This window comes from Syngnathus acus, chromosome 10 (assembly GCF_901709675.1).
Source record: "Syngnathus acus chromosome 10, fSynAcu1.2, whole genome shotgun sequence".
In the NCBI taxonomy this organism is placed as follows: Eukaryota; Metazoa; Chordata; class Actinopteri; order Syngnathiformes; family Syngnathidae; genus Syngnathus; species Syngnathus acus.
Window position 1 is genome coordinate 22961406 of NC_051095.1, and position 25550 is coordinate 22986955.

General features: G+C 40.4%; 3 protein-coding genes across 3 annotated transcripts in view; 1 reads left to right on the forward strand and 2 right to left on the reverse strand.

Annotated features, from left to right (window-relative positions):
* Nucleotides 1-5206: 5206 nt before the first annotated feature.
* LOC119128806 (insulin-like) lies at nt 5207-6671 on the forward strand. Its single transcript, XM_037261583.1, has 2 exons — nt 5207-5404; nt 6383-6671. Exons 1-2 carry the CDS (start codon nt 5215-5217, stop codon nt 6526-6528), a joined length of 336 nt encoding a protein of 111 aa, XP_037117478.1. The 5' UTR covers nt 5207-5214; the 3' UTR covers nt 6529-6671.
* A 136-nt stretch (nt 6672-6807) lies between these two features.
* hmmr (hyaluronan-mediated motility receptor (RHAMM)) lies at nt 6808-20741 on the reverse strand. Its single transcript, XM_037261582.1, has 20 exons — nt 20582-20741; nt 19895-19993; nt 19742-19824; nt 19575-19646; nt 18016-18204; nt 17791-17877; nt 17570-17681; nt 17435-17500; nt 16426-16499; nt 16286-16356; nt 15833-16200; nt 15616-15764; nt 15285-15490; nt 12676-12771; nt 12447-12593; nt 11661-12359; nt 11175-11247; nt 9094-9270; nt 7319-7475; nt 6808-7178 (listed from the first exon to the last, which is right to left on the reverse strand). The coding sequence occupies exons 1-20, from the start codon at nt 20625-20627 to the stop codon at nt 7150-7152; spliced, it is 3000 nt and encodes a 999-aa protein (XP_037117477.1). The 5' UTR covers nt 20628-20741; the 3' UTR covers nt 6808-7149.
* A 2169-nt stretch (nt 20742-22910) lies between these two features.
* cyfip2 (cytoplasmic FMR1 interacting protein 2) overlaps nt 22911-25550 on the reverse strand; it is a 28286-nt gene continuing 25646 nt past the window's right edge. Inside the window, exons 29-30 of the mRNA XM_037261578.1 lie at nt 24724-24871; nt 22911-24614 (exon numbers count right to left, since the gene is read on the reverse strand). Coding sequence (XP_037117473.1) covers nt 24447-24614; nt 24724-24871 — 316 coding nt within the window. The 3' untranslated portion in view covers nt 22911-24446. The remainder of the gene's footprint in view (nt 24615-24723; nt 24872-25550) is intronic.

A 25550-nucleotide genomic window follows, 5' to 3' on the forward strand; every position in this document is an offset into this window, starting at 1 on the left:
ATTACAGTGATCCCTCGTTTAACGCAGGAGATGCGTTCCAGAACCATCTGGATAATAAACAAAGATCCGCAAAGTAGAAACGGTGTAGGTATTAATTAGGAATTTAAACACCTTTGTATTGAAATTTCTAACACTGTGTTTCTTGTTGGCTGCTAGAAGGCAATAGTATATTGTAAATCAATTAAAAGTATGGTGAGGATGTCCCAACTCTTTCTGCACGACGGTACATTTTTTCTTCGTGCGTTGCCGTGTCTTGTCTCCACTCTCGTCCTACTGGTCGGCTGACACACCCTCCGAGCTAGACTTCGTCTTGGGTCGCCAATACGGGAATGCATGTCTGGCTGGTTGTCTTCCTTGACAAATGCACGCCTTCCACCTGATTCCCATTTGCCTGATCCACTGTGTAACAAGATGACTCAATGACACACGACGCGAGCACGCTGACCAGCTTGTCAGTCGCCTCGTGCACCCGCTATGCTGTCGTTCTTTTCCTCTTTTCGCATTGTTGCACATGGTTGTTCTGCCTCTTCGTGACAGGCTTGTCCCGTCACTTCCAAACCCGTGAAGTAGCGCATCCGCGAAAGGCGAAGCGCAAATTGGCGAGCGATCACTGTATGAATATTTAAAATAATACTGGGTACAGATCAATGTCTACTCACGGAGCAGTCTACATCACGATCAGATTTCCCATGATAGTTGTCCTGGAAACCCTTCCATTTGTGTTCCATTCCCTTTGACAGAAGGAAAATAAAACTCGAGTCATATCAAACAATCAGTGAGTTGGTATCACCTTAGGTTGGTGATTGGCTGTGCAGCGTCAAACTTGGTTCATGGTAAATTACAGCCGACAGTTGATTGATTGAAACTTTATTGAAACTTTATTGATCCCCGGGGGTGGGGAAATTCAGGCCCCAGCAGTATTCATACCACAGAGTGGGTATATAAAAGACACACAGATGACATGAGCGCAACTCAATAGGCTCCTATAAGGCTGGCAGGAGACGCCACACAACGGCGCCACAAAGAAAGCCAGTAAGTGCGAAAGTTAAAAGCCATCAGGGCAAGTTCGCCATTAAGCATGCCAAGTTCCTTCTCGTCATTGTCCCGTTGTTCTTCTGCAATGCTTCCTGGCTTTCCAGAAAGCTCTAATTGTGCCTCGTAAGCATGTCTCGTTGTCTGTGCCATTCTAGAGGGTCCTAATGCTCTTTGATTTGCACAAACGTAGTATTTATTTACCAATGGCGGCGGAGCTACGTACTCAACGTGTTACATAGAGTCCTCTGATTGGTTTACCGCCCCGATCTACGTAAAACGTAATGTCGTCTGATTGGTTCAACGGGTCTACATATTACGCCTGTATGTTACGTATCTGTGTGGCGGAAGCCACACAAAACAACTTTACAGATTTGCACAAACGGTAATATTTGTTTATCAATGGTGGCGGAGGTACGTACTGTACGTGTTACGTACAGTCCTCTGATTGTTTTTTTGCCCCAATCTCACATAAAACATAATGGCCTTTTGATTGGTTCATCAGGTCTGTACTATACGGAAGCCACACAATACAATTTTACAGATTTTGGAATTTGGTCCACACAAAAGGCACACCTTTTTAAAAGGCTCACCTTCGTTTTTTGAGAAAATTAAAGGCTTTTAAGTGCGCCTTGTAGTGTGGAAAATACGGTACATAAACTCACCAGATAGACCAACTGCTTCACTGACCATTTACAATGCCTGATCTTTTTACGGTCTCGTTAAGTGAAGCAGGAAGTATCAAAAAGCTCAAGGTGCCCAAGATGATCACGTTTTCTTCCACTACTGAATTGTTTGGCTTATTTGTTCGATTCATGTCACATCATCCATGTTTTTCTTGTTGCCAGTTTTATTTTGCAAAGTCATCATGGCACGAATGATTAAATTTACATCTGGTGTGGATACATCATTATTAGTGTGAAGGCAAACGCGATTTTCGGAACCTGGCTCAACTACCGACCATGTCTCAATAAATCCTTAACGATCACTTTGGTCTCTCTGAGTTCGTTCTGCATGTGGGTCAAAACAATCGCCCGCGCCATGACACAAACCTAACTGGCTGGTGCTTTAGCGGGAGGATTAATGTTAATTATTTTTTATTCTATGTTTGCCGGGACAGTCGAGCCAATGCTTATCATGCAAATGTATTCCCTGAAGACGAAGCAAAAGACCATTTAGAAAATGAATATCTCTATCAACCATCATCGTCTAAAATAATCATTTGTGAGTTGTCAGCTTTGTTGTGAAGATAACGTGATCATCTAGAACTCTTTTGCAAATTATTAAAATTACAGGAGGGCGGTATCACAAAGTAACTTGTGGTGCTATGTTCCAAGGGTTGGGACCACTGACGAAGATGATGTAAAGGCGATTCAGGGGTTATGCAGTAATTATTGTATTGCAAAAAATAATATAATTTCAAGATAATATAATACATCAGATCATATAATCATAGATAATATATAAAGATAAAATAATAATAGAATAATTAAGAGCTGATGCATGTAACTGAAAAAGGAGAGTATGGAATCTTTATAATACTTTATAATTAATAATGGATTTAAAATGGACTCTAATTGTCCTTTATGCAAGGTGGTTATCTATGCTTTACTACAGTAAATATAGGTCACTTGATTTATTCCTGTTGGGTGTCTTCAAATGTATAGAGAGAAATTTGAGTTCACAGCGAGTCAAATGTTAAAAAGACGAAGAAGCAATAAAACATTTTTCTTTTTATTAGGTTGTGAAACTAGTCTCGTCAAACTGTGATAAACATGACATTAAATTGTCACATTTGTCATTACGCGCACAATTGCACAGACATGATATTGATGCTGTTGTATTGATAATGTGAGAGTAACTGTATTGGAATACATTTAAAGTAACCCTCCCAACCAACGTATGCATCTAAATATGAATGTATATATCGAACATATTTGTGCCAAAGGGGATGCTGCTTACATACAAGAAATGAACTTTTTTTTCTTATGCACAACCACACTTTATCTTTACCACTCGTGCCAGCCAGGAAATCCTTTAATCTATTCCCCAACGTGATCAGAACGTGACATATGGTGTTTATCCGTTACCGAGTGAACTCTGCCATCGAGGCTTTCTCACTGTTCAACTTCATCTGAACTCTGCTGTATGGCCATACTGAGTCAATGACTTAGTGGCACTCAAGAGCAGATAAGCATATCCACAGGTCACGATGTTAATAAGAGGAGGAGAGTGTCAAGCCAACTTGACAAATGACAGGTGCTACTACTTTGCTCTATGTCTTGGAAATGTTGCCAAGTGGAGATGTTCTCTGTACCTGACTAACCCAATAGGTCTGCTCCCATTATCATCTGCAACTACCAGCTGCTCCACTGCACTGAGGCCTCAAACAAAGGTAAGCATGTTTCTCTGTATTCCCTCAAGATCTCAACTTTGAAAATGTACATGTATAATAATCAGGATGAAAGTAATAAGTAGCACAGGCAGATCTATTATTCAGCCAGTCCACCCTGCCAAGAGCCTGGCATCCTGCCAGCAGGGATGGATGAGCGTCGGGCCAGATAGAGCTCATTGCCAATGTCGTAACGCCTGGCGCTGGTGCATTGTTAAAGATTACTGTTAAAATGATTCATTTTCTAGCCAATAATCTGCAGTACATTATAAGACCTCCACAAAGGCTCTGTGTAGTTTCCAAATGACTGCACAATATGTTTTCACCTTGAAACAGAAGCTGAACTTCAAACCTGAATATTAATCACAAATGTGATTTAATTAATGACACTAATAACAATTCTGCACCAACAGGAAGATCAGCCAAGCACTAAGGTAGGGGTTGACCTTGAGGATACACTGACGGAATCTACAATTATTACACCAACACAGGTGTTTTCCTTTATTTATTATGGTCTCACTATATTCACTCTGATGAGAGCCGTTAATCCTGAACTGGTTGACCTGTCTGAAAGGTTCATACCAGGATGGTTAGAATGCTAAGCATGTTGGACATGCTCAGTGACCAGCAACATTTCCAGAGCCAGAGAGGAGGTACAAGCTGGTTGGAACTGAAGTCCTGTGTGGAAATTTTGTTCTTCTTCTTTTAATTAACAAACCTTGTTAGAAGCCTGGCAGCAGCATTGTGGCCCTACATTTCTGGTTAACAGAGCAACCGGGCAATCCAGTCAGTTTAAGAGACATCCGAGCCGTCATTCGGCCGACTTTTTGTTTTTACTTCCTTTTACTTTTACTACTTGAGAGCGCTGCATGGCGGGAGTACACACAGGCATATATTCATTCTATCTACATAATATTAACGTAGCATTTTACTGAGGCACTCACAGTAGTGGAAGTATTAGCGTGGACACATGAATGAACTAACATAGGCCCCTCAAGGCTGAAGCCAGAGAGCTTTTGATGCACTTGCCACTGATTCAGTCTTCTGTATTTTGAAAACAGAAGTTAAAACTGTGCCTCTCTAAGAACCAACTTCACTCATGTATTGTGCTCTCTAGAAGTAAGGTTTGCATATTGCAGCGAATTTATCAGAACATGCTTTGCTTTCGTCTCATTGATGGCCCTGACATCATCATCATCTTTGACAACATTGCTGCTTGCAGCTTGATATGATTTTAGTGCATTTATTTTAGTTGTACTTAAGAATTCCTGTGCTTTAATTACTCAATGTTTTTTCAGATTGATAGTCGTCACAGGCAGCTATAGTCTACTGGCAAATTAATTATGTGTCTATTTTTATTTGGCTATTACTCTTTAAACTGACACAAACTCCCCAAACAAAAGTGAAATTTAAAACTTGCACTCTCAGCAATGGACTCTGTGTACCATTGGCATGATGACAAGTCCTAATAGCATACATGTGCTGACCTAACCAAAGCAAATACGAATTGTCGTTTTTGCGGCACTCACCCTGTGCGCTGCAACACACAGCTGCCCTGTTGTAGCACACAAACAATGAATGTGTGAGTCGGTGTGCTGCACTGTGCTAGGTGTAGTGTGAAAAGAACAAACTAGGCTTATTTTCATTTCCTCTTGATGTTTTATTTTTCTAAAATGCGTATCCATTGTAATGTGTAAGTGAACAGTCAAGTGGAAATGCTGGGTTATCTAATAGACTATAAATATGCAGAATCATCATAAGTAGTGCTTTTTTCATCAGGTCACCATTCTATGGCCAAGTCATCATGGGTTTTGTCCATCCTGTTTCTGCTCGTACTTTCTGTTCCACTGGCTGGCCCTGTACCAACCCAGCACCTCTGTGGCTCCCATCTTGTGGACGCTCTTTATTTCGTATGTGGAGAGAGGGGCTTTTTCCACAATCCAAAACGACTTCACAAGAGGGAACTGGAACACTTGCTCAGTAAGGCCATGCAAAATCATTGGTGGAAACGTTCTTCATCTTTTGTGGAGGTGTTAACAAAAAGTGTGGATTGTTTACTTTGATATCTGGTGGTTAGGAGAGAATCCTTAGAGGGTTTGCATCTTCAGTCTACCACTCATCCATGACAAATGTACACCACATTCAATTATATCATTTGTTTACCAAGCAAGCATTTTATTTTGAATGTTAAATCTTTCATGTGCCATGACTAATATTGTGTTTGTGGAATATGAGTGAAGCATAAAAATGCACCCGTTTTCATCTATCTCTGGGGAGGGCCATTTGGTCCCCTGCGGTCCACTGAAAATGACATCACATTGGCCATGGCAACTGTGATGTCATTTAACAAGTCAATGGAGAAAACATCTTTTAGCCAAAACCACAAGTTGCATGAGACAATAACCAAACCAATTTGACTAATTATGCATCTTATTTTCAATCTAAATATAGACATTCATATTTATACTTTTAACTTTTCTTATTCAGAGTGACTCAGCTGAGTGGTAGGACTGCACCATAGCACCCTCTATTGACCAGCCGTCGCTGCTTACACAGCAATACTCAGCAGTAGTGCCTTTTTTACTGATACTTGAACCTCATCATTTACGAACCACTTCAAAATGCCCCCCCCCCCCGATCAGCATTCGTGTGCAAAGCACGCCTATCCTATCTCAATTCAACAGTGTCAACCAAACATCCTCATTAACTTATTCACAAAACAAACAGCACCTCAAACAATACTGTGATGTTTTCAAGTTTAGATGTGACAGCTTTGATAGACTTTATTGGAGCGCTACCATATCCCCCAAATCACTCTCTCAAAGTGATCTGATTACTTAACCAGGCTATTAAGGCTCCATCAAAGTGTGATGAGTCCAAATGTATGAAGAAGTTGCGTTTCACACAGGCACAGCAGACATACTTGACTCGTTTATAGCAACTTTCTTCATCTCTAAGGGTTCCTGTCTAAAAAGGCCAGACAAGAACAGCAGCTGTGGAGGAAATTATCTGGAGGCAATGATTCCAAGGTGAAGAGAGGCATCGTGGAGCAATGCTGTCATAAGCCATGCAGCATTTACCACCTGGAAGGCTACTGCGACTGACCCGCTGACTCCTCATACAGATAGAACCCCTTGTGGAAAAAAGGTCCTGACGTCCATGTTAGGTGATGTACTGGCTGTGTTTGAACGACAGGAAATAAAGCTTCATGACCCATAACCCGAGGCTCCTCTTTGCCAAGATGTGACTTGTTAGGATATTACAGCATGTTCCAGAAACGTGGGTTTCCATCACCATTTCAAAATATGACTGCATTACTACACTGCCCTCTGCTGGGCAGACATGGCCAAAACTTTTTAAACACGTTGAATGAGCCACATTCAGAAGTGTTGAAAGGTGACTTTATTTACAAGAGAAATTGTTGCACCCCAATACCCTAGACTAAACTATCTCATCTACATGAATAAAAATATAACAAAGCTCATTAGACTTTTGATTGTTAGTAAAATAACCATTTGTTAATCATTCTAAATACACTTCTTGAGCATTTCTTTGAGAAATAGAAGTCCTCTATCCCGATCCCTGTGTAGTAAAGATTATAGAACTGTAATGCTATCAAAACAGTGGAGAAGCATACCAAAAAAAGATTTTTAAACCTCAACGTACGCACGCGCGCACGCACGCACGCACGCACGCACACAAAGCTCAATTATCGACGATGTCATCTAGTTGAATCTCTTTGCTGTGTGATTTTCTGCAAGAGAAACATTCAGATTAAAAAAACTGTCAATAATCATATTTTAGTTTTAATTTAGAATTATATATTAATTATATATTACTTTATGGTTAATAATTGTAGTAAAAGTAGTACAAGACAATACATGGGCTGCTCACCTTCTTTCAGAGGTGTTGCAGTCTCAGTGTACCTGTTCTCCTTATTATGTTGGAACGCTTTACTCGGATCAAACATGCCACGAGCCGGGGGTTTGGATTTGAGGTGATTTGGATTACTCTTCTGACGGCTCAACTGGGAGCGGAGCTTCAGCACCTCCTACAAAGAGACGCCCACAGCAATTGAGAGAAAAGGCAAGAGCAAGGTAAAACTTCAGATGGGTTTTTGTCTTTCAAGTCATTGCATGAAGACCAACTACGGTCAAATTCCACTGTCTTGAAAGGTACTTTGCGGCACACTCAGTATTTCCTCAAAGGGAGGGTAAAGCGAGACAAATATTGGCACTTGTGTGATAGAAATGTATTAAAAATTTATGTCAGAACTACAATTTACCCCTGAAAAGAAAAAAAAAACTAAAGAGATTTAACGGTATTTTGGAGCACAACAATACACTTACTGATGCCAACCTTTTGGGCAGAGTCTGCTTGATTTGACACATCAGCCTGACTACGTCACGAAAGTAAGAGATCACAATTTCCCCATTGGAAATCATTGTACAGACGATCAAAATGTACAAAGCTACCAATAGGCACCAAAATATCTCTACGTAGGACTATTTCAACATATCACAAGGATTAGTCTCTACGTGGCTGATTTAAGAGCACTTCAGCTGCACAGTTCCAGGTTTCTCTTCTTGTATTTTCTTTTTTTAAGTTCTCACTCGCCGCGGCACGGTTAGCATGTCCGCCTCACAATTCGGTGCCCATGCAATCTTTGGTGCCAATTGATAGCTGTTTTTGTAGAATTTAAGCGATAGTCTTTACAATGATTTCCAATGGGGAAATTGTGATCGCTTCTTTTCGTCATCAACCAAGACGTGTGTGTGTGTGTGGGGGGGGGGCATTAATTGGTTTTTAAAGGCATTAATTGTTTCATCATTTCTGCAACATGAATGAATAAAATAGAAAATGCTAACTTGTTTTCATTTTCTAACAAAAAATACAGAAACTGGGCTAGTGAAAAATTAACCATCCTTGGGTCACCTTCCTTTTAATAATGAATGGCTCGATTATTATTTCTAAATAGATAGGTCAGAAAAGAAAAACTATTTTTTGTGTACCACTGTGTTGAACTTTTAAGCACTTGCATGTCATTCTTCAGAAGTGTTTGTATTAAAGAAAAAATATTTACACTTTGTTTTATGCAATTATGTACAATTCTTCACCCTGCCTTAAGTAACATGGTAATGTTCAAACAGTGCAAAATAGAATGCAACTATATTACCGTAATTTTCGGACTATAAGTCGCACCGGAGTATAAGTCGCACCAGCCATAAAATGCCCAAAAAAGTGAAAAAAAACATATATATGTATATAAGTCGCTCCTGAGTATAAGTCGCCCCCCCACCCAAACTATGAAAAAAACCGCGACTTATAGTCCGAAAATTACGGTACATTAAAAAAAATTGCAATAAAGGTTTCTGTTTTGTTTTTGAGGAACACTTGGGCATGGCATGCAACAGTATTAATGTTGGTCATGATGGTGGTACTTTGAGAGTTTTTTTTAGGTGAGACTTGATGTAAAACATTTGAGAACTGGGAACGGTGGATCTCTGAATATTCTACACTGGTACATCGATTTTGACGCCATTGCAACATTGAGTGTATTCATAATATCCTGCAATAGTTTCATCAATTGTGCAGTAGTGCACCCTGACTGGAACAAAAGCCAACCGCAGTCTAAGTGTTGTTGGAATTCAACTTCCCAGTTGCATTACCTGTTTCAGGTTAAAATTCTCATCCTTTAGCTGCATCACATGTTTAATCTTCTGCTTCTGATTCTGGTGACCCAGCAGACGAGCGTAAGCATCTGCAAGCTTGTTTATTTCTTCCTGGTTTGCTCCATTTTCATTGATGAGTGCATCTCGTTCAGCAGCAAAGTAATTCAACTGCTCCTGGAGGTGCCACAAAATAAGAATATTTAATGAAATCAAGTGTCTAATTTTCTGGGAGTGTATTAGCATCATTTTATCAATTAATTTTGCTCCATTTTCACATTACAACTATAATACAATCTGTCTTAAGTGCCACAGCCCCTATCCCGCCTATCACCCTATACTGAGTATACAGTGATCCCTTGCCACCTCGCACTTCACCTTTTGCCAATGCGCTACTTCGCGGGTTTATGTGATGGGAGAATGGCGTTTAAATACACGCTGATAGCGCGGGGCATGCCTGAGCAACGTGCGTTACTGCCGACAAGCGCGACAAGCGCGGCAGCCAGCCTGTCACACACGAGGCAGGACAACCATGTGCAACATGGACTATTTAGGGAACGCGAAAAGAGGAAAAGGGAGGCTGGATGCCAACAGAGCAGGTGCGCGAAGTGACTGCCGAACCAGTCAGCGTGCTCGCATCGTGGAGGCATCTCATTACGCAAGCGGATCAGGCAAACGGAATCAGGTGGCAGGCGTGCCTGTGTGTGTCAAAGCAGATGAAACGGCGTGGACTGACTGGCGGCGAACGGCGTCTATGTACTAATCAGTTTGCTTGCATGGAGGATGACAAAGTTTGGAAAATGACAAGGTGAAATTTAAATGGTTTGGACAATTTTAAATAAACGGTATATCAACGATTAATTGATTATCAATTATCATTATTGTTTAATTCAGTTAGTTGTTGACAAATCGATTACCGTATTTTCCGCCCTAAAAGGCGCACCTAAAAACCTAACATTTTCTCAAAAGCCGACAGTGCGCCTTATAGTCCAGTGCGCCTTATATATGGATCAAGTGATGAATTTGTTGATCCATACTGGTTGTACACAGTGCTCTGCCAAAATGTTTCAGTACGTTTTAGTACGACTAGTAAATTACAAGGTCGCATCGCTTCCCAACATTACGGTAACTGTAGTCAGGGGGCGTCACCGAATAGCTGTTGTACCCGCGAGGCTATTTCATTTCAAAATAGGCTGCTCCGTTAATGTTTCGAGTAAATTTACGGATTGATATGGAAGGGAAACATAGGTAAGCAGTACCAATGTGTTAGATCGAACTTTAGTCAGTTCCGATCATTTTATAGGAGATCGTTTGAGAAACGCGATTGTTTACACTTTGCTGAGGCTCATGGGAGATTGCGAGCTGAGGCTCGTGGGACTTTGCGGATGGCTAATGCTATAACGATAGCTGCTATACGTACCAGGCTATTTCATGTCAAAATAGGCTGCTCTGTTAATGTTTCGAGTAAATCTACGGATCGCTATGGAAGGGAAACATAGGTAAGTAGTACCAATGCGTTAGATCGAACTTTAGTCAGTTACGATCATTTTATAGGAGATCGTTTGAGAAACGTGATTGTTTACACTTTGCCGAGGCTCATGGGAGATTGCGAGCTGAGGCTCGTGGGACTTTGCGGATGGGTAATGCTCTAACGATAGCTGCTATACGTACCAGGCTATTTCATGTCAAAATAGGCTGCTCTGTTAATGTTTCGAGTAAATCTACGGATCGATGTGGAAGGGAAACATAGGTAAGTAGTACCAATGCGTTAGATCGAACTTTAGTCAGTTCCGATCATTTTATAGGAGATCGTTTGAGAAACGCGATTGTTTACAGAGGGCTCGTGGGTTATTGGCTAGTGGATGCATACCGCAACCCTAGTCAACCTCAGTTTGTTGCAGTATAGCTTCTATTTTATGCGCCTTATAATACGGTGCGCCTTATATATGGACAAAGTTTTAAAATGGGCCGTTCATTGAAGGTGCGCCTTATAATCCGGTGCGCCTTTTAGGGCGGAAAATACGGTAATTGTTGCACCTGTAATATTTAGTGTTTGTTTCAACTGTTTGGAAGAGACTGACCTCGAAGGGTTTAACCTTAGCAAACAGCTCCTCATACTGTGATCTCCAGTGTTCTGTCTCAGGACTTGTAGAACTTTGAAAGAGAAGAAAAAGGATATTTGCAAGGTGTAAATAAATGTATTCATCCCTTAAAGCACAGGTGTCAAACTCAAGGCCCGGGGGCCAGATACAGCCCGCCACATCATTTTATGTGGCCCACGAAGACAAATTGTGCACCAAATTCGTGTGTCATTACTAGAATTGCAAATTTTATTCACTTTTAATAATATCTTTTCTTTTTAATATTTGACCAGTTTTTACTCGTCTGATTTGAAAACGAGTTATTTGTCAGTTTGTTTTGTAGCTTTTACTGTATATAATATGAGGTGCTCATACATTTATTTGGGTTGACAGTCATAATGCCCCACTGAAAGAAGCTATGACTACAATGCGGCCCGCGAAAAAAATGAGTTTGACACCCCTGGCTTAAAGAAAAAAAAAGTTCACCTTTCTGCTTCAATTATTTGTTTTTGGAGTTTCTGTTGCTGCTCGTCCATCTCCCACTGCAGTGTGACCTTCTCCTGAGTCAGCATCTGGACTTGGTGCTGCAGAGCGTGCCACTCTTGTTGTTGGTCTCCCATTTTACACTGCAAAACCTCCACCTTCTCCTCTGTGAGGGCCGTTTGCGCCTGAAGGTTCACACACTCGAGCTGAATTTCATTCAAGCGAGCTTGAAGCCGCCTCTTCTCTGTATCTGCCTCCATTAATGACTGTTCTGAGAGTTCAACTTGAGAGAAAAGTCGACTTCTTTCTTCGTCTAGTCTATTGAGCTCAGTCTGTAGCCTGAAAACCTCTGACCTAAACTGTTGGTGGTCTTTAATTCCAGCCTCCAGTGTCATCCTTTTTGCCTCAAGCTCCGTTTGGTATTTAGCTTTTTCCTCTTTTTCTTGTAGCAATTGTTCCATTACGTTCACCTTTTCCCTGCAAACTTCCTCAAGCTGTTTCTTAGCCATTTGTTCTTGATAGTGAAGCTCAGCAAGATGCTGTCCTTTCTGCTCTTCAACTTGCCTCAATGCTTTTTCCTTGCTTTCTGCCTGTTGCTGAAGCTCCTGCTCTAACTGAGAAATTCTCACAGCATGGCTGGCCTCCAAGGCCTGCATCTCCTGAACTTTTTGAGCGAGACGAGCTTGCACCTCCTGCAAATCTCTAAATTAAGATAAGAGAGTGAAATTAATTTAAAAAAAAAAAGGAAAGGCTCAAATTATTTTTAACAGATGCAATTAAGAGGCAAACCCTGAATTCTTCTGTCTTAGTTGGTGCTCCTCATCTTTTTGTTGAATCACTTTGTCCATCTCCTCTTTCATCTGTTGGGTCACTCTTTCCATCTTCTCCCCCAATTTTTGATAGCTTTCCTCTGCGCTCCTCAGGGCATCTTTGGTGCTTCAGCATACAACATACCCGTAAGCTCTTTGAACAAACATTGCAATGGAATGTTCATAGCAAGACGGATTTGACAACTCACCATTCCAGCTCTGTAGACATCTCTCCCATTCTCTTCAACGTGCTTGAGTGGGCCTCTTGTAATTCCGAATGTTCCTCTTTCAACAATGTCAGGTCACTGCTCAGAGGATAGACTATGATTATTTAAGTGTTGAAACTGCTTGGTTTCAGCCATAGTTCTCAGCCCTAATGAAACTAAACAAATTACATGCTAATGAATAGGTTGCCTTTATGTTTTCATAACTAATAATAGGTATTTTAACTTAGCTATACTAATAATTCCATCAATGATGAAAACACTCATTCGGTTCTGGATCATATTGCTTTGCAGGGTGTGCACAGCTACACCGTGTCAAGAATATTTCCTGATCATTTGTCTTCATTAAGGAAATTGGGAGATAGAAAGGATGGGCCAGGCTGTGGGACACTAATGTTGTTATTTATCCTGCCTAACAGATGTGCTGCTCAGCTTGAAGCAGCAGTGTCGGCGGTGGTGAATGTCAAATATGCTGAATTTCAAGAATTTAAACCCACGTTGAGTTGAAAATTTTAGTTTCCTGACGTTAGACATCATAACATGTAATTTGGCCGTTTTAAGACAAATATTCCATCCATCCATTTTCTATAATCCTTTATCCCCACAAGGGTCGCTGGCGTGCTGGAGCTTATCCCAGCAGTCATCGGGGACACCCTGAACTGGTTGTCAACGAATCACAGGGAACACATAGACAACCATTCACACTCAATCACACCTAAGGACAATTTAGAGTGCTCAATTCACCTAGCACGGATGTTTTTGGAATGTGGGAGAAAACCGGAGTACCCTGAGGAAACCCAGGCAGGCACAAGGAGAAGATGCAAACTCCACGCAGGAAGGCCGACGCCGGAATCGTACCCTGCATCTCATCTAATCGGTGTAAAAATGTACTCAATCGGAACGGGCGGAGAATAGTCTAATAGTAGTATAATTGACAATAGTACAAGTTAAAAATACCGTGACCAGCAGATGGCAGCATTGGGACCACCATGTATCATGTTATTTGGAAGCTCATGAACATGGCTGATCTTTGGAAATCTGATCGTAGCAAGCATCATGCAAATGAGCAAAGAAATTGTCACAACAAACAAACTTTTGGTGATGAAATAACAGTCTAAGCTTTCATTTGGTAGTCTCTGTCTACATTGTCATAAAACATATTCTGCGAGCCGCCTTGAAAGATAGCCAGGATGCTTTTAGTTGTTCTAAATTGTCCAGATCCTAATTTATAGATTTGTCATTTATTCCTGTGAGGATAAAGTAGTTTGGAAAACAGATGGATGGATAGTTAGTGACAATTGAGTAAACAAACATTTCATTCTATTTTTCTAGGCCATTATGCTGCCAATTAATAAAAATATGTCAGGATAAATGCCCAACGAGGTGAACAATTATCAGGGATTAATGGTCAGCATGGAGGCGTAAAGTCGGTGCACAGTGCCGGGCGGTTGCCTCAGCAAAGTGCCTTAATCCTTGATAATTGAGGAATGGCACAGGGAATTAATACAGTTATACCATGGTCACCTGTCCAAAATCTGTGTTTATTATTATTATACATTCAGCAATTTTGTATGTGAAAGGTCAATGCAAGCCCTCAGGCTGGCTACGCAGTACTCTGTTGGTCTTTGTTGACTGGGTGGTTGGACAAAATTGTCACATTGTCTTGACATTTTAAACCCATTTTGTTGTTTTCTTTGCGTTGATTTCATCCTTCTCTGCGAGTTATTGGAATTGTGTTTGAAAAAAGATGTTGTAATCACCAAATAAAGTAAAAGATCAAATAATCTATATATTGTTTTCAAGTCACTAATTCTTATCCTCTGAGTACTTCAAACGTACTTCCGAGAAAACCTGATTGTCAGGTCGCTTGCCTGTTTATTGCTTGTCTGATTTGGAACAAATAAATGATTGCTTGACAGGGACTACTTGAAATGTTTGAAGTGTGTACATCAGGGTTGCCCACACGTCTTAAGCATTCAAGCAATTGACTAAATGACCAAGTCAAAATGAACTACCTATAATGAAAGATAAAGATAAAAAACATTTTTATTTACAACTATACTGACAATTGTTCATGTTTATATTTTATGGTCTATTGGTTCTACCACTCCTTGGTTCAAAAAAGCTTTCAAGTTTTGAAGTTGATAAGCTATACATTTGGACTGCGTTGCACCGGTGACATTAATTCTATTAAAAACATAAGCATCTTCCTTATGGGGTTATGGTTAAAACCCAAACTAAAAATGTACCTATAGATCAAGGAAAGGTTTACTTATGAAGAATGTTTCATCTCGGTTTTCTAGATATCTTCTATCTTTGATTCTCAGCCGACGTCTCGTTTTCACTCTCTTGAAATCGGTTAAATGTGTTTTGTCCTGGTGCTGTCTGATTGTTTGGTGTCTTATAAGCCCATGCAAGTTGGGCATTTTCTAAATGTCAAATGTCCCCATGGCAGCATCAATGTGAGTGCAGAATCTCGCTCATATTTCAAATTTTAGCTCACAACTCAGAAATCAAAGAGCCACCAAACGACCTAAAGTCAAGGTACCGCTATATGTTCTTTGACCGTATATTCAGATTTGATGTTAACTCACCGCTCAAAGTGTTCCCTCAGTTCTTTCTCATTCGCATTCACTTCCTCCTGGCTCTGTTCCCTTGCTTCACCTCGTCTTTGTGCCTGTTCCTCCATGAGAGCCAGCTCTCCCAGCACCTCCTCCAACTCCTCATTCAGCTTATTTCGGCACTCCTCTGACTCCTGCCTCTCTTGCTCAAGCAGCACAGTCAGACAGTCTACCAGAGCCTGAGGGCGGGAAACGAAAAAAAAAAAGAATGACCTTGATGAAATGCTTTCATTACATCAGTATGACAGGGAAGATCTTTTAAAAAGGGAAAGGAAATTCCTTGCAAGTAAATAAAGTGAATGACCCTTTCTTTTGTCAGTTCCTCAGTGAGAGAAGCATGCTCGTGCTGGAGCTGAATCTTTTTCTCTTCCTCATCTCGGTTAGTGTCCTTCAGCAGTTGGAGCTCTGTGGTCAACTCCTCCAGTCTCCTGAAGCCCTCATCTTGAAATGTGTCTAAAAACAACAACCTTTTTGATGAATTTGTTACGGTTGTTTTTACTGATATCAGTGGGTGAGCATACTTTTCTCCTCTGCCAAAAGCAAACACTTATTTTCAAGATGTGCCACATCTTCACTCATCTTCCTCTCTGTTCTCTGGAGCACCTCCCGCAGCAATATCAGTTCAGCCTCCTGCTGACCAACTGTGGCTTGAGAGTCCTGAACGTCTTGATTGAGGAGCTTCAATTGCGTCTCCAAGTCACTCAGTGACTTTTGGGACTCCTTAAGCTCTAACGTTTGGCTCATCAACATCCTCTCCACTTCTGATAAAGCCTCCTGAGAGGCCTGCATCTCAAGCTCACATTTCAGCAGATCCTCCTCTTTTTGCCTCAGCGCAACTTCTGTGCTTTCAAGCTTTGCTCTGCACTGTTCGAGCTCCTGCTCAAGGTGTCTGCAGAACATGCAACCATGATTTGTGATCTTTTCTTTGACCGAAATTTGACACCCTTTTAGGGAACTCTTACACATTTACTTACTTCATGTTCTGCAGCTCTGAGTTAAAGACGTTGCCCTGCTGTGTTGTCTCTTTAAGCTTTAATTGGAGATCCTACGAAAATGAATCTTTTAAATAATGCCCAAGACGCATCCGTGAACGACTTTTCTGTTTCATACCCACCTGAATCTGATCATTTGATACATCCAGATATCCTTGCACAACCTTGATTTCCTCTTGGAGTTCCCTAATCTCAGCTAGGAAAATACCATATTGCAAGGAAGGGGGAAAGAAGAAGTTAGTCAATCAAATGTGATCCATTATAACAGCTTGATTTAAAAATGCATTCACACTATAGTAACGCTCAGTTTTGAAAGATTTCATTTAACAATCTAATGTAAAAACGACCTGAGTCCTATGTCTATTTTAAGATGCTATTATGAAGGCAGTGGTTCCTGGCTCTTCAGCCACCTACTTTGTGGGCTGAACGCGAACCATTTGGGTACATGACTCAGGCCATTTGAAGGCCCAATGGGATAAAGCACTGCAATTGAGTTATCTCTGCTCGTACTCAGCGAGCCTTTCAGCTTGCATCAAGAGGCCAGCGATTTAATATTCATTTTCTCAACAACAGACTTGATTATGAGAAATTAGTTCCCGAAGTGTTGTTCCAGAATGTCCGGTAGTTTAGGTATTTCCTACTCTACACCACATTTTGGGCACATTGCAGACACAGCCTATCTTATGTTGATCCTGTGCTTCTGAAAATTGCAATGTCCTTTAAGGACTTGTAATACCAGATTCATTTTATTCTGCTCAAACTTAAAATGCCATTGCAAAGCCGAAGCAAAGGCCAGATTTCCTTCTATAGGCAAACGACATGCCGTATCACTCAATAGCGAGTGGCGGGTGAAAGGGGCAGCCTTGTCAATGACTTGACGTCATTTGTTCCTAACATCGCACTGAGCATTACACAGTAAACAGGGGGATTATTTTGACACCTACAAGACTAGACACAAACATGGGAACACCAGACATGTATCAAATTTGATAATATTGCTCCCTTTCCCCATTAATACCTCAATGTGGGATCTTCGGAGGTACACTTTAAAGTATCTTATGAAGTGTGTCAAATGTACATGGGCTTCAAAACAAATGTCTTGCCTGTAGCCTATATTAGGGATTAACTGACCATGTAACCTGCCATTCTGTTGTGCAAACTCCTCATTTTGGGTTTTCAACACTTCATGGAGGTCCTCTGTGGAAGACAAACCAAACATTAACATAAAGGAGGAGAACAAGGTGATCTGCTGCTTATCGTCCTTACCCAAGTCATTATTCCTCTCTGTTAAAGCTTTGACAGTGTCCTTGCTAGCTCTGAGATCGGTTTCTGACACCTTGAGTTGACCATCAGAGCTGAGCTGTAGAACACTTAGCTCCTGCACTCAGAAAAAGTCGATATACATCTGAACATTTGATCTAACAGTTTGTTGTTTTATTGTAATACGACTGGTAATGTAAACTGTTGTAATGAGGGGAGTGGGTAACCTTATTTTTGCTGTCCAATCTGTTCCTGGCTTCCATCAACTCCATTGTAAGTGAATTGATCCGCTTTTTCGTTGTGTCAGCTGAAACCTGGGAGGAAACATACTCACTGTTAAAGCGGCGCAAACGAGCTCTAAAACATAACCTATTATGTACTGTTGGTGTGACAGTTTAATTTAAAAATCATTTCATTACATATTAAACAGAAAAGTTTGAGGCAGAACAAACCTTGTTTTTTAAAAAGTCATTGACTTTCTTTAGTTCTGCTCTCTGTCTTTCAAGGGTGGTGATGTTAGCGGTGAGACCGGTCTTTTCCCTGATTGCCGCCAACAGTTTGGCCTCCACCTTTTTTAAATCCTCCTCAAGGGAGAACAACCTTCGATCTTGCTCTCCTCTCTGCTGGACCAGTGAGCGGATCTGCAAGGATATCAATATTACTACAACTGCAAAAAAAATCTCAGCTCCTGAGAGTTGCAGAATAGCCTTCTTTTTCTATTATTTTAATTGCAGTGACTGAATTCTGGTAGCTGCCACCCTATTGAATTTACTTCCAGGGCAATTTGTCTGAATTTCCATATTTTTAGCCTTTTGTCAAGAACATAATTGAGGGACTCACTTATTGCAGTATTATCTGAATTTTCATATTTTCAAAATTCTGTCAAGAAGATATTAGCAGGCCATTGTGTGTGTATGTAAGTAAAATACAAATTAATATTATTGCTTTGAAGAATAAGTCAACCACAACATTTTTAAGACATCAACTTGGGAGTGGCATTCAAAAAATGCACAATGCACATACTACAGCCACCAGACTCATACATTTTAGTGTCACTCAACATTGTCATGTGATACGAAGCGGTCCATCACCCGGTGCAGTGTCGTCAGCACACAGTGTGTAAATGAGCATTATTGGACGTAATATTATGGCTATGAAGTGTGAATTTTTTAAACTTTTGCGAGTGTTGCGACTGCTGTATTGGCTCGTTGAGAATTGAGATATGATTTTATTTTACAGATTCATTTAAAAAAAAAAAAAAAGAAAAAAACATTTTTTTTGTCACTTCCACACAAATATATGAATTAAAGAAATGACAATTGACTGTTACAATATTTTGCCATTTAGTATTTGGGTAATTTTTAAACAGATGGAAATTTAGGGGAAAAATATGAAAACAAATAAGTGACTAAAGGCTTAAACCTTTAGTAAATTATTAAACTAAAATAAAAATAAATCAATTTATAAATGAGTTTAGAAATACCTCTGGTATTGCACTTGTTTCTGCAAATTGGCAGTAGGTTATTGTGCAGGTGAAACAACTTTAAACCCTTCACAATGCAACGTAAACAGAAGCTGGACAAACGAAGCACGTGTTTTCAGGCACACACGAGAAAGAGAAAATGAGAAAAAAAATTAGAGAGACGTGTCACTGAAGTGTCCATCCGGAGGCCACAACGCATCACTTCCACAGTCAGTGTTGGTGAAAAAACAACGCAAGAACATTCTGCACCACTCAGACAATTCCGTTTTATGAGATACCAAAAGAATAATCAGCCAGATTTGGCTGGGCCCGACTCAAGATTCTACCTTTTGGCTAAGGTTGGACTTAGTAGCTTCTACTGCTAATGAATAAGCAGAACTGCGTTACATCAACTTTAAAGCGACCAGCTTTTAATATGTGTAATAATCAATGTTGTGACCATAACGTAAATTATGGACAATCCGTAACAGTTGGCAGCTCTGTGTGATATTGCATTGCAGAAATATATTTATCTATTTCAAAGTGCACCTCTTTCTCCAATAATCGACGCTGTTTCATTTCCAAGGAATGTTCTCTCTTTTTTGTACTTGACGCCCCGACCTGTAAGACATATCCAAAACGCCAAATAAGTTAGATGGACTCAAATCAATCCATCCTATATAATTTACTATATTCTAAACGCAACTGTAATTTACCATTCCATCAACAGATACTGTTCTTCTGACTGGAGACATCAGTAGAATTCTCGAGGGTGACGAAGGAGGCACTGAACACCCAGCTGAAGAAAACAACCATGTTACAGGAATGTTGTTGCAGTTATGTGCCTGTCAGAGTAACTTGTTACTAACCGGCCTTAGCATGTTTGAAGCGATCTGATTTTTCAAAGGATGCAGGTCCTTTCGGTTCTTCAGGTTTGATGTCATAGATGCCTGGCGCTGGGGCGCAACCTTGGGTAAAAGTATATGTTCATAGTCCACAGCATTTCTGTGGTATTAATACAGCTGTACATTTAGTGTAATTGTGCTTATTTTATACAAGTCATTCCTAATCTGGAGGTCATTTTCCACACCCACCACCCTAAAAGAAATTTTAAATAACTTACAAAATACAGAAACATGCACTTGTATAAACTATAGTCGTTGTGAGATAACATGCAGCTGGCTGCAGTGTAATTGTAAAAAAATATACAAAACGGTTAAATTTATCTCGCCTTGCCGGGGACTTAGCACCCCTAAACCTGACCCTAGAATCAACCAAATACCCCCCCAAACAAACACACGCGCGCGCACACACGCACACACACAAACACACTAAAGGTTCGGTACGTGACATATTTTTCCAAATATGTCAAAATTATGTGGTATCGCGAATATATAAATGTTGCAACTAGCTTTAAGCACTTCTGGGGCGGTTAGACGACTCCGTCCGTTGTCACGTCTCTACAATCCTGCGTGCATTATGTTGCTGCAAATCCGCATTGTAAAGTAATATACTAGCTTTGACCGATTTCAAACACGCTGCTTGATTTTACTTACCAACAGCTTCGTTGAACCTTTTCAAAGGAGCTCTCGGGAAAGACATTACGAATCTAAAGATTTGGATTGTTTCACGAAGTCGTGGTCCAAATGTTTAGCGCAGCTCACAATGCCAGCAGTAAACAGTTAGCGACGTTTCAGCGCTGAAATTTCAAATTTACGTCATGTACGCATTTCCGGGTGTTGGGCCAATGAATGTTAAGTGTCTCAGGACGTCCGCAAGCTATGGCGTCAGACATTCAAATGAATGTTCTCCAGTTCTTTACCTCGTGCAGAGCGATGACAGCAACCACTAAACTCTGGCCATCTAAAACACCACACAGCTAGTTATACAGTATAATATAATATAATATAATATAATATAATATAATATAATATAATATAATATAATGTAATGTAATACAATATATCATCCATCCATCCATCCATTTTCTATACCGCTTGTCCCCACGGGGGTCGCGGGCGTGCTGGAGCCTATCCCAGCAGTCATCAGGCAGTCGGCGGGGAACATCCTGAACCGGTTGCCAGCCAATCGGAGGGCACACAGAGACGAACAACCATCCGCACTCACATCTAGGGGCAATTTGAAGTGCTCAATCGGCCTACCAAGCATGTTTTTGGGATGTGGGAGGAAACCGGAGTGCCCGGAGAAAACCCACGCGGGCACGGGGAGAACATGCAAACCCCACACAGGGAGGGTCGGAGGTGCAATCAAACCGGCACCCTCCTAAAACATGCATGGTAGGCTGATTGAGTACTCCAAACTGCCCATAGGTGTGAGTGTGAGTACGGATTGTTGTTCGTCTTTGTGTCCCTGGCGATTGGCTGGCAACCAGTTCAGGGTGTCCCTGCTAACCCTGCTGCCCAATGGACTGCTGGGATGGCCTCCAGCATGCCACCGACCCCCGTGGGGACAAGCGGTATGGATGTATGGATGTATGGATGTATGGATAATATAATTGTCCGTGGAGACAAGCAGTACAGATAATGGAGACAAGCGGTATGGATGATGGATGGATGTTATAATTATGGATTATAATTATAATGTTTATAATTATATTTGTAATTCGTCCTGGGTAATAATTCCCTTAAAAATGCAAAACATGATCTCTTTAATTATGGTGAGCCAAGATTAAAGGAAAGTTTGAAACTGATCATTCCAGATACACAATGGCAGAGTCGGAAACACAATGCCCAATTCAAACTACCGTATTTTCCGGACTATAAGGCGCACCTAAAAACCTAAAATTTTCTCAAAATCCCATAATCCGGTGCGCCTTATATATGGACCAAATTCCTAAATTGTCATGAAATCAATCATAAGTGGCCCGCTGAAGACTATGAATCATGACTCAAAAATACTATGGATCATTATTTTGTGATTACCGTATTTTTCGCACTATAAGGCGCACCTAAAAACCTCCAATATTCTAGAAAGCCGACGGTGCGCCTTATAATCAGGTGCGCCTTATATATGGATCAACATTGAGCCACTACAGCAGGCGTGTCCAAAGTCCGGCCCGCGCGCCAAATGTATATATCTTATATATCAGGGGTGGCCAACCAGTCAGAGACTAAGAGCCACATTTTTTTACTGTGTACCGCAAAGAGCCACAACCCCCCCCCCGAAGCGAACACGCAGCGTTTGACGTCCCATTACCGCCCCCCCCCCAAGCGAAGCGAACGCGCAGCGTTTGACGTACCATTAACACCCCGCCCCCCCCCCGAAGCGAAGCGAACGCGCAGCGATTGACGTCCCATTAACACCCCCCGAAGCGAACGTAAAAGAGCCGCATGAAACCCGGCAAAGAGCCGCATACGGCTCGCGAGCCGCGGGTTGGCCACCGCTGTTATATATGGACAAAGTTTTAAAATGGGCCATTCATTGAAGGTGCGCCTTATAATCCGGTGCGCCTTATATATGGACAAAGTTTTAAAATGGGCCATTCATTGAAGGTGCGCCTTATAATCTGGTGCGCTTTATAGTGCGGAAAATACGGTATAAAGTAATTTGTTGCGACTGATCATTGTTGAACAGAGGCTGTGATTTACCGAAGTCAAATTCCTTGTTTGGCACGCTCAAACATGCCGAATAAAAACTCTTGAATCTTGAATCTGAAATTGAAATAAAAAAGATAAAATGGAGAATGATTTGATTTGGATTAAAAATCTGACATGATGCATTAATGGAGCGCCTTATAGTCCGGTGCGCCTTATATAAGGACAAAGTTTTAAAACGGGCCATTCATTGAAGGTGCGCCTTATAGTCCGGTGCGCCTTATAGTCCGGAAAATACGGTAAGATACTCAAGCATGACACTAATTTTCAATTAAGAATGTTTTATTTCATGGAAATACAACATAATTTCTAATCCTATGCAGGACCACTGTTGTACATTTGATAATCTTTTCTCCATTTTTAATACTTGACTTCAAAACATGGTCACTGGTACAATTACTTAAACAAAGCCTCATGTCACAAATGGAGCCATTGATGACAATAAATTACACTTTCATGCTAAGGTTTCGCAATGATACATTTGTGCCTTTTTTACTAGATAAACCTGCAAATTAACAACTAATCAAAGTTGAATAAATATAATAAAAAGATAGAGTTACAAAACAACATTTCTTAATTAAAAATTATTCAGAAAAAGTTCACAAGGAAGGGGTTACTGCTGAATAAGTAATTTGTGATTCCTGTGAAAAAATAGGGCTAATTTAGCTTATCTTGATAGCACTGCTAAAGCTAAAGTAAAAATGTCCAACAATAATCATTACCGACTATATTCAAGAAATGCGTAAATTATTCTATGTAACTTTTTGTATCATGTTTGCTTCATTTCATACATCTACCTAACCAGCGTGAGCCACACACACTCCAAACTGGTTTATCTAGTACAGCACTGTCATCATACACTGAGAGGTTTTTGTTGTTTAAAACGCCGGAAAAAAGCAAAACATGTTCACCCATCATTGTTTTTTCTTTCTAAATAAGGAATACCATCAGTGTATTCATGAACAGTATATAAAAATTGTTCGACAGGCAAAAGAACGAAAAAGAAGTTAGTTTTCCAGTCAGTAGCAGACAAGTATACCAAGGATGTGTAAATAAAATTATTCATAGTAAAACAAGAACAATTACGACACCCAACACTTTACTTAATTCGACTGTAAAATTTACATTGAAACTTGCGTTGAATTAAAAAAATGTATCGTGATAAACAGAGGGGTTAGGAGGTGGTGAAATCCTTAAAAGCAAATGAAACCAGCCAGAGCACATCATTCCCTTTAAAGTCAGCAAATCATTGAAGAAATTACGTAAACGTATGGAGTAAATGTATAGAAAGAAAACTCTGTCTAGGCATACCAGATGATTACATCAATGAGAAAAAGATATTCTGGTCAGCAGATGTGAGCCCATAGCATCTGTAGTAAGTAGTGCAGCTGGTTTTGTTGCTCAGATTTATTTTGTCAACTTGAGTGATTAGCATCAGAGTAATCAGCAAAAAATCATATTTACCTTATTCTGTGACTCACAGATTCACAGACCTGAAGTACTGTTTTGTCATATGCTTACGTAATCCATTCTAGTATGCAGTTGAAAGAATAAGAAAGGGCATGCATGAGTCATGTGTATGTTAAAATAAAATAAGATGTGAAGATATACCTCCACCTCTGGTCTCGCAGTTTCCACTACTGCAAGCATTCTCAGTTTGAGATGATTCATCTTTTAATTTCCTTTAGCCAATGTGAGGAGAAATTCAAGTAACTCCAAATTGAAGGAGACCAGAGATTGGCAAAAAAATCCATCACATCTGCGAGGAATGTGTGTGCCATTGTATGCTTTATGCTTATGTTGGTTTTCAACAAGTGGTAGCCAGGGATTGGTGTATAGGAGGCTGGAAACAGCGAACATGCTCCACAGTGGAACTGTCTGTCTCCACAGCCTTCATGTACTTGTTTAGGATAGCAAAGATTTCATTATTAAGAATCTGGTACTTCCTGATGCGGTCTGCCATCTTCTTTAGTGGCTGTGAGAAAGACAATAGAGAATATATGAATTGCAGTTATTCAAGAATGGGATGAACATTCAACACTGAATATATGTGTTCATTTCGGAAACAGTTATAGTATACCCACCACATTTTTGATTATCTCATCCTTGCCATCTTGTCTTTGGACTTTGAGCAGGTGGTAGCAGAAGTCAAAGAGATCAAAACGACGTTGCTGTCCCAACAGAACAATGACAGCACAGCCGGCCCAGTTCAGACCATCCCCAAAGCACTGCCTAAACGTCAAAACACACAAGTAATGCTACACGTCTGACTTACTGTGGTTAATTGCAACTGTATGTTTGGAGTTAAGTATTACAAATATAACTAAAGCCACAGGCACATTGATTCAAGTAAGGTAAGGCACAGAAATCTCAGAAATATCTCAGAAATAGTACTTGGTATAAATATTTTTATGAGGGATGGGCGCGTACCGATACTAGGTATCGTATCCTTGCCAATACCAGCCTTATTCAAGGTATCGGTACTTGTAGCAGAGGTCGATACCAGTATCGGTTGCTCTCTTGTGGCCGTTTTACTAATAGGAACCACAAAGTAGACGTTAGAAGAATGACAAATTGTCATATATTCCATACAATTTTAAGGAATACTGCTACATCTATATTTCTTTATTATATATTATCTGTCATTGTTGTATTTGGCGGAAAATTTTATGACTTAAGAGTTTTCCTTAATATCAGTATGTGTGACTATTTCATAATTGAGTACCTGTATTGGTATCAGTTTAAAAAAGGCTCCCTAATTTTGCCTGGTGGTAAGAACATGACCAGTGCTACAGAATCTGATCTCCAGACAATTAAACCAGTTTGGATCCATAACAAAAGTCCCGCTGGATTTTTTTAAGGCTTTGTTCTGGTTCAAATCGCTAGCAAATGCAATCCAGATTGGATTTTT

Coding starts and splice junctions, on each gene's coding strand:
- LOC119128806 (XM_037261583.1), top strand. CDS start 5,215: ATGGCCAAGTCATCATGGGTTTTGTCCATCCTGTTTCTGCTCGTACTT. Junction 5,405..6,382: donor GGAACTGGAACACTTGCTCA/GTAAGGCCATGC, acceptor TTCATCTCTAAG/GGTTCCTGTCTAAAAAGGCC.
- hmmr (XM_037261582.1), bottom strand. CDS start 20,627: ATGTCTTTCCCGAGAGCTCCTTTGAAAAGGTTCAACGAAGCTGTTG. Junction 17,878..18,015: donor ATGACTTTTTAAAAAACAAG/GTTTGTTCTGCC, acceptor GTTTCCTCCCAG/GTTTCAGCTGACACAACGAA. Junction 7,179..7,318: donor TGCAACACCTCTGAAAGAAG/GTGAGCAGCCCA, acceptor TTTCTCTTGCAG/AAAATCACACAGCAAAGAGA.